Source organism: Oryza brachyantha, chromosome 12, assembly GCF_000231095.2.
Source record: "Oryza brachyantha chromosome 12, ObraRS2, whole genome shotgun sequence".
Taxonomy (NCBI): Eukaryota; Viridiplantae; Streptophyta; class Magnoliopsida; order Poales; family Poaceae; genus Oryza; species Oryza brachyantha.
The window spans coordinates 8,972,758-8,982,341 of NC_023174.2; the positions used below are offsets into that span (position 1 = coordinate 8,972,758).

At 42.9% G+C, this 9,584-nt stretch overlaps 1 protein-coding gene across 1 annotated transcript; it reads left to right on the top strand.

The window, feature by feature from the left end:
- Nucleotides 1-265: 265 nt before the first annotated feature.
- LOC102711317 lies at nt 266-4,449 on the top strand. The gene is made up of 4 exons (XM_006665002.3): nt 266-803; nt 2,282-2,427; nt 2,499-2,609; nt 3,729-4,449. Exons 1-4 carry the CDS (start codon nt 266-268, stop codon nt 4,314-4,316), a joined length of 1,383 nt encoding a protein of 460 aa, XP_006665065.2. The 3' UTR covers nt 4,317-4,449.
- Nucleotides 4,450-9,584: the final 5,135 nt, after the last annotated feature.

Genomic DNA, 9,584 nt, shown 5'->3' on the forward strand with positions numbered 1-9,584 from the left:
AACACCAAAATTTCCATCGTTTCAATTAACCAGGTACTAGTAGTCAATTTTCATTGCTTATATTTCCTTCGATAAACTCCATCCGTTCTTCTAAACCCGTCCGATCTGTTCAACGAATGGCTCCGATCTACTCACCCAGCCGGATCGTTTTCCACCTATTGATGAATTCTTCTTTTCCCACCAAAAATCATTGTGAGTTCGTGGCCCACAAAATCCGGGAAGTCGGGAAGCCGTTTCGAAATTCAAATTCAAATTCAAATTTGGGATGGCTGCCCTCCTCCTTTCGACTCCTCGTCTCCTCCTCCTCCCGCTCCGCCGCCTCCGACCCAAACCCCTCCTCCTCCTTCCCTCGCCGGCCATGTCCTCCCCGCCCCCGCCGCAGTGGTCCTGCGCCGTCTGCACGCTCGACAACCCCGCCCGCTCCCGCGCCTGCGACGCCTGCGGCTCCTCCCGCCCAGTGGTGGTCCACGGCAACGCCCTCGCCGAGTCCCGAACCCCACCTCTTCCGGCGGCCATGTCCTCCCCGGCGAAGGCCCGGCCTTGCTCGGCGCGGCCGGCCCCGCCGCAGTGGTCCTGCCCCCTCTGCACGCTCGACAACCCCGGCCACGCCCGCGCCTGCGAGGCGTGCGGCTCCTCCCGCCCCGTGGAGGTCGAGGCCGACGCCCTCGACCTGGGCGAGCTCGCCGGCGCCTCGTTCCTCCCGCTCCAGCGGCGCCCCAGGAAGAGGGAGCGCTCGGCGTCGCCGGAGGTCGTGGGGGTGCGCTCTGACGATGGCGGGGAGGATCGGGCGGCCGAGAAGAAAGGTTTGTTTGGGATCTTACCTCTATTTTCGCATCTTTTGGTTGCAAACTTGTGCCTATTGCGTTGATGATTGATGAATGATCCAAAGAAGGAAAGCTACCAGTCAATGTAACAAGGAAAGCTATCAATCAATCTAACAAAAACAGATAATATGATTGTGTTATAGTTCGTAATCGATAGGAAAATGTTGGTGGCGTTGTACAAATTCCTGCGCTGCATGCCATTATCATAACTTATTGGCTACATTTGATCAGACGATGCACCAGGTGTAATTATTCCAATTCCCGACTGCAAAAGAATGTGGTATGGTTATCACTTATCAATAGGAAGCCACTGCTTCACTGTATCTGCTAGAAAGTAGCAATTGTCCTGCATGTCATTTTGCTATCACGTGAAGTCGCATTCACAGTAAATCACTAGAAAAACTGCAATACAATGGTGGTAGAAGTTTTACTCTATTTTGTGTCTTGTGCCAAGTGATGATATGGTTGATACTTACATGACATAAAGGCTGCAACCATTACTACTACTTTTCTATGTACAATCGGCTTTTTTTCCATTATGTATGGTCTAATTGTTGTTGCCAATTTTATCATTAAAAGTGGTAGAATTTTCACAACATTATATTTGTTTTGCCGATCATGCTCTGCATTTACAATAGTCTTATACTGAATATTATCATCCTTATTCCCTCTGTAAATCAAAATAACCACCTTTCTAATATCCTTGAGGATATGGTGCATTCATGAAATTACATTTCGTAGTTTCATTTTGTTAATTCATAATCTTGTGTACTAAGTCATTTTTTTGTTTGTTCCACCATAACGCCCAATTAGGTATTAGGACTCTTCAATAATGTCCTGTCCCCCCCCCCTCCTCCTTTAGTGGTTCTATTTACCCATGATGCTAATTATAACCACTTAAAATTTGAATGAATGTGTTTGTTTCAATCAACATTGCAGACAATGTTGGCATATATGATATATCATAACTCAGGAATTTACCCTATCGGTGATAGTGCATAGGCATTGATCCTTTTTCCTTCATATAAAAGCAATCTTTTAGTTTTATTTTCTCTGTTTGCAGTTATTTGTTCCAACATAGCATGCATACTAACAACACGTTGTTGATGATAATTGTGTTAATAAGTTGATATTTATCAGTGACAAATCATGTTTATTCTCTGATGATCTCATACTTTTGTTTTCCTGGTTCCTGTGAAATCATGAATGTAAGTTGTTAATACATGTTTCTATTAGTAACAGGGTTGTCTTACAAATGGTGGTATCCTGTAGTCACTGTGGCCTGTTCTTTTTTCTTTGGGTGTAAACTAGTCTACAAAACATTTTCTAATTATATCTTTGACCCAGTGAAATATCTGCCTATTTACTCCAGTTTGTAGCTGATTCTGTTTTCAAGTTATTGCTAATACCTTTTTCCTTTTATGCTCCTGATTTGTTTGTTATGGTTGCTAACACAGCAAGTTCTGAGATTATTTTGGATAAGAAGACCTTCAAAATCATGACATATAATGTCTGGTTCCGGGAGGATTTGGAATTGCGTAGAAGGATGGATGCTCTTGGGGATCTTATTAAGAATCACAACCCTGATCTGATATGCTTCCAGGTGCAGGTTTTGAATACCGAGTTATTTTCTTTCTCCTTTCTAAATGGAATGACTCATATGTGGAGCTGCAGGAGGTTACACCAAACATATATCTGCTTCTGCAAAAATCTGACTGGTGGCAAGAATACCAATGCTCGCTGTCGAATAACATGGCTACTCAGCGGCCATATTACTGCATGCAGGTTGCTTTCACCAATCCCATGGATACATAGATGAATATAGTTGTTCTTACTCCATTTTTTACAAATGAATTATTATCTTTTGAGAATTTATTTGCGTAAATAAAATTCATTAACAACGCAAGATTATGAAATATAACCATGGGCTTATGTAGCGATGATCAAATTCATGAACAATGCAAGATTATGAAAGTACTTACATGGCACTAGCTAAGTGTCTGTGGTCTCTATGGAAAAATCTCAAAATCACTCGCTCAGGAAACCTCTTAAAATCAAGTAAATAGTAGCTCAGAGCTTTCTCACTTCTCAATTCACGATGAATCCATAACCTAAAAAAGATCCAAACAGGAGACAAATTTCAATGCTAAAATTGTAACGGAAAGAAAGACTTATAGCTGAGAAATATAATACTCTATCCGTTTCATATTGTACGACTATTTGACCTTGCTTAGATTCATTCATGATTAATGAATATGGCTTGGATATATGTCTATATTCATTACTCATTAGCATCCTGAGTCTAGACAAGGCTAGAAAGTTTACGTCTGGAATGGAGGGAGTAGGAGAATTGGATTATGGACAGAGGAGCAGCAAACTTGCCCTGTTTGGTACATGCTACTACAATTCATCTTTCCTGAACAAGAGCAGTGAAACATATTTTTTGCAAAACATAAAATGGATTCAGTTTATCACAAATTTCCTTAGTTCCAATTTATGACAGATGATTTTTATACTTTGAATAATTAGAAAAAAATACTAAAAGTGTTCTCGGAACTTTGCTTTACAAGTTTAATAGTATGTTCTATATGAATCTACATGGTTTTACATGTCTGTGCATCCATTTTTAAGGCTTATACTGCACATTTTCCTTCTCGTGATGTATCAACGTAATTCTAATGTTGGGGCCTAATAGGCTGTTACCTCAAATTTTGGACCTCAATGGGGGTTTCATTAATGCACAAATTGTAACAGTAGCAACCTCACAACTGTCTTCTATGATTTGTGGTGTTTGATTGGAATCCTTGTGCTTGTCCAGGTGTCTCAGCTTTTGCTATTGTGAATACCTTTTATATTAGAGTTCATTAACTCCTAGCAGTCTGATTCAATTTCAAACAAATGCAGATGAGCAAATTACCTGTGGAATATTTTGACTGCACTCCATTTTCTAACTCAATAATGGGAAGAGAGCTGTCTGTAGCACATGTCAACACTGGAGGTGCAGTTAAGTTGGTGCTGGCCACTAGCCACCTTGAGAGTCCATGTCCTGGACCTCCTAGTTGGGATCAGATGTACAGCAAGGAACGAGTTGCTCAGGCAAACGAATCTCTAAAAATTTTGGGATCATTCCGCAATGCAATATTTTGTGGTGATATGAACTGGGATGAGAAAGGAGATGGGCCGTTCCCTCTCCCAGATGGCTGGACTGACGCTTGGGTTCAGTTGAAGCCAGACGACGATGGCTGGACTTATGATACGAAAGCTAACAGCATGCTTTCAGCCAACCGTAAGATGCAGAAGAGATTGGATCGATTCTTGTGCAAGCTGGCAGACTTCAAGATTGATAGCATCCAGATGATCGGGAAGGATGCGATACCTGGTGTCACATATTTCAAGGAAAAGAAGGTCCGCAAGGAGGTCCACAAACTGGAACTTCCCGTCTTACCCAGTGACCACTTTGGACTTGTTTTGGGCATCACTCTTGAAAGCTGACAATCTGATTATATTGGTCCTACAGTTGTTTCATTTCATGTGTGGCCATCTTTTGTGTAGTAGCACAACTCTTTCAGTTGTGCTTAGTTCTTAGTATGACTAAAGAGCTACTCCCTCCATATTTTTTTATATGACGCTGTTGACTTTTAGATCTATGTTTGATCATTCGTCTTATTTAAAAAAATTATATAATTATTAATTATTTTGTTATAATATGATTTATTATTATAGAAACTTTAAGTATGCATTATAATTTTGCATATTTAGATATAAATTTTGAATAAGATGAATGATCAAACGTAATCCTAAAAATCAACGGTGTCATACATAAAAATATGGAGGGATTACATGTCAATGTAGGCATCTGCCAATCCGGCTGCCCCTAATTTTGTAAAGTTTTAAGCAGAGGTGTCCGTTGGCTATATACACATGCCAATTGAATTTATAACCTGATGTCTGATGACTTGCTTATTGCTTATCACTGCTAAATGTTGTTACGCGCTTCTGAGTTGCCATGGCTTCCCATTTCATGTGTAAAAAAGCGTAATTCTGTCCCTGCTTGTACTGGAAATGATGTGTGTTGAACTGTGCAGATGAATTCGAGCTGGGCTGCTTATTTTGAGCGGTGTGGTCCAAGATGCAATGGATATGAACTGCTCCCTTGCGCTAGGAAACAATACCGTTTTGAACGGTTCGTTTTCCGTGTACATTGAGCACCAATTTGGATTAGACTTATATAATAGTATGATGAGAGTACAATATTACAAAATGTAAATTTCACTAGGCAACTTATGTTTTAATAAGAGAAAAATCTAACCAGTGCCGTTGGCAAATACTTAATTATAAGAAATACCATTGACAAGCGTGAGTTTAAAATGTCATCATACAAACGAATTTATTCTAAGAAAATATCATCGCCTTTTGGGTTCCGTCAATATTTCTCCGTTAAGTGCTATAGTATGAACAATATATTTAATTACAGAAATGGATGGAATCCTAACGACGATCATATTTCTTAGACAAAGTCGTTTGTTCCATGATATTTTGGAGAACTTGTACTCATCAATGTCATTTCTTAGAATTAGACGTCCGTTAATGATATTTTTTAGATTGTCTCTTTTAATAAAATTTTCGCAGAACTACTGCTTAAAGCTACAATCCCCTATAATTGTAGATATGCCATTGAATTCATCAAAAAAGCATCAAAATGACAGCAGTTGTGATTATTTTAAGTTACTTGATGCTAATTCTGCTTTACAATATCTGATGTATACAGATGTACAATAACAAAAGCACCAGTACAAAACTACAAATTATTCCAGAGAATCCCCCTAAAACATATGCAATCTAGAACATGATCAAAATTAATGGAAACTTCACATACAAATGCAAAAAAAAGAAAAAAAAAGGTGCAGGAGAAGCGTGAAATGATCAAATCCACGGCTGCCTTCAAAAGCAGAGCGCCCCTCCCTCCCTCGCTTCTTCTCCCTCCCGCCACCGCTCTCGCTCTCGATCCCCCATGGCGGACCTCGATGCTCTCCTCGACATAGGGCTTCGCTTCAACCCGTCGCCGGAGGAGGTGGTCGCCATCTACCTGCCAAGCCTCATCACCAACCAGCCGCTCAGGGACAACGCGGCGTGCATCCGCCCCGCCGACGTCTACGGCGCCGAGCCCAAGGACCTCGCCGCCGAGTTCGCTCCGGTCGCCGGGAGCTCCAATGGCGACCGGTTCTTCTACAACCGATGCAGGAGGATCAAAGGGAGGTTCTCGCGCGCGGCGGGCGGCGGCACCTGGGTCTCGCATGGACGAAAGCGTATTATCAAGAACACGCAGGGGGTCAAGATTGGGGAATCCAAGAACTTCCGCTTCAAGAAGGACGGCAAGAACACGGATTGGTTGATGGCAGAGTACCACGTCTGCCGTCAAGACGCCGGTGATGTCGAGCCCGTCGTCTGCCGGATGTACGTCTCCCCGAGGGCGCCGCAGGACTCGGCGGCGCGCCAAGAATCCGCCGCCCATCCGCCGCTCCCGCTGCGTCCCGCCCCGCCGGCGCCGCTGCCGAATCAAGAGCCGGCGGTGGTCACGCAGCAGGCGGTCCAGAAGAGCCCCCCGCCGTGTGCCGAGAAAATGGGCGGTGCGGTCTCGGCACGCCCGGCGCTGCACCAAAGTTGCGCTACGCCGCCCTCGCCGTCGCGGCGCACCATGGCGCTCGCGCCGCCGCTGGCTCCTGGGAAATCGGCGATTGCGCCGCCACGTCAAGTGGCCGTGATCACCGAACAGCAGGAGCCCTTGAAGAGGCCCGCAGCGGCGCCGGTCGCCGAGCCGCCGTGTGCCAAGAAGACGAGAGGCTCCGTCTCGGCAAGCCCGGTGGCGCCCTCCTCACTGCCGCCACAACCGCCGTCTCGACGCGCCGTGTCGCCACCTATCGAGACCTATCCGAAGGATCCATGAGAGCGAGCCACCATCAGGGCCATGCTCACCAGAGCCGTCTGTGCCTCCTCCGATGCTTGAAACCACCTGCAGATTATACTTGCAGAGTATACTTTTGTTGTGCTTAGTTCTTAGTATGACTAAAGCTACATGTTAATTGTATGGCTGCTTGTGCTTGAAATGTTGGTGATGAATTGTGCAGTAGGCAACTTAAGTTTTAATAAAATTATCACAGAACTACAACTTTAGGCTACAATATCCTATAATCGTAGATATGCCAATGAGTTCCTCACAGAAACATGAAAAATTCCAACAACGGTAATTTGTCAATTGAGGAGTCGTTGGCCACTGGAAGGTTATTTAAGTCACTACATGCTAATTCTGCTTTACAATATTATCAGACATATACAGATAAACGATAACAAAGACACCAATAAGGGACCATAGTTAAACGGTGCTTCCTCCGTTTCACAACGTAAAACTTTATAGTCTCATCTAGATTTATATGGATGCTAATAAATTTAGAAATACATATAAATTATATACATTCATCAATTGATAAATTTAGATAAGGCTATAAAGTCCTACAATATGAAACGGAGGTAGTAGTACAAATTAAGCCAGACTATCCCCACTAAACCAAATCCAATCTAGACATGATTATGATTACTGGAAACTCCATAAACAAATGTACTATCTCCACTTGGAATTATTTGATGTTTTGGACCGTGAAAATGACTTGCACCTAGCAGTTATTTGGCTGTGGAAAGCGACAAATAATAGTGCCCAAAAGGAGTAGACCATAGGATAAATTGGATTCATGCCAATGCCACTGTAACTTTAGCTATTTGGAAAAATACCATTATAATTCACGCAACCGTCTTAATGCCATCGGTATTATGGGCACATAAATCAGAATCCAGCTTGATTTTCTAGTACCGTAGTTTTGTATTGACGTTTCGCCCCTGCCTGGGCTAGCTCAAACACTGGCAGCGATGACGGAATCAGCGGTGGATGGCTGTCCTGGCGGCGCAAGAGCTGGCTGAGCACACGCTGCACGCTGCAGCTGTCACGTCCAAAAATTCTGAACCGGAATTTCTAAACTAAATGTGCATTAAATACTCATCCAGGACTAGTCGGTATACAGATGATAAAGTTGACATACTCCTGCGAAGCGCCTCCATCTCACTCATACTCCAACTCTGGTCAAGAAAAATTGAGCAAGGTTAAGTACAAACTACGATACTCGATGAGCAAGTCGCACCTAATGCGGCAATGTATGAATGCAAATTAATAAAAGGGGGACTAGGGATTACTTTGCACAAAACGGCAATAATTAATAGAAAGATGCAAGTGGTTAAATAAAGTAAAGATGAAATAAACAATTAATTTCTCTACTGCCCAACATTACACCATGTTATGATAGACCCGGCCCAACACCAAGTCTACACCAATTTCATCTAATTCATATTATAAAAGGTGAGACTAATCATGGTAAATCTGGTAGATTGTCCATAACCCCGGGCATGTCTATTTAAATAATTTTACTTTGATAAGAGGTGTACCACTCTACCCACAAGACATGGGCCCACAACATATTTAGATGTGCCACCAAGACATCTAAAAAGGAACCATGATAGAACCTGTCGTGTAACCCTTGCTATCCAATCTTACCAGAGTTTATATTTCGCCCCTACCTTAAATCAAGGTAAACAACTCCTTCTTATACTTAGGCAAATCCAAAAGTAGCATAGGCCATCGCAGATCCATTTCCCATCACACTCACCCTTGTATGAGTACGTTGGATAGAGCGAAGCTATACCAAAAGCCCTACCGACCATCATTGCCAATTCGGGCTTGTGATTAGTACTAAAATTCTTCTAGGGTTTCCCTCCAAGGGCGCGAATATCAAAACCATGCACCCACCACTCTCCAAATAAACAAGTTTTAATTAAGTTAGCCCTCGTGAGGTAATTAATCATGATCAAAAGCTATCATTAGACTAATCATTACTTAATGAATTGTCCATGAGCTATTTGAACTAAGCACAATCTAGTTCTAATTCTAGTCAAATTATCCCTGGTACGGCAAGGTAAAATAAGCAAAGTTCGATGGATAATTAATAGACACTAACAGTAAAGTAAAACATGCATCTCTGAAAGTAAAGCGAGACATTAAAAAACATGGGATCAATGAGAGTATGCCACCCGCTTACTCTAAACCAGATGGAATCCCTGCGACAACCTCAAAATACACCAGAGTACAGGCGGGATTGGATTCTACACGACAAACAACGCACATAAGCAATACAGTCTACTACAACACATAAAATATATTTTTTAATGAATTAAATTGATATGAATTTACGATAATTTGAATGGACATAAATGGAGATCAGATGAATTTTCTATGATTTTTAGAAATTCTCTGTGTTTTCTTAGCTAAACAGAAAATATTAAATATATATTGCACGATAAAGAAGTCTGCTGACATCAGCCAAGGGAGAGCGGGCAGCGATAGGTGGGCCCCAACCATCAGTGAAATGGCTCATGGGACCACCGTGGATCGGGACCACGGCTAGGGTCCACAGCTGAACCAAAACAGAGGGAGGGGATGCCTCCGGCCAGTGTGGCGTTAGAGACGACAACAATGGCGATGCGGTGGCATGCGTGGGTGTTGCGGTGCACAACGACACTGTAGGTGATGTAGCGACGGGCACGGTGCCCTAGTGCAAGCAACAACGATGCGAAGACCGCCGCGGCGTGTCACACCCGGAGTTTCGTCCTAAGCCTAAATCGTAAAAAGGAATCCGTAAATAACAGTTGGCTTAATTAACT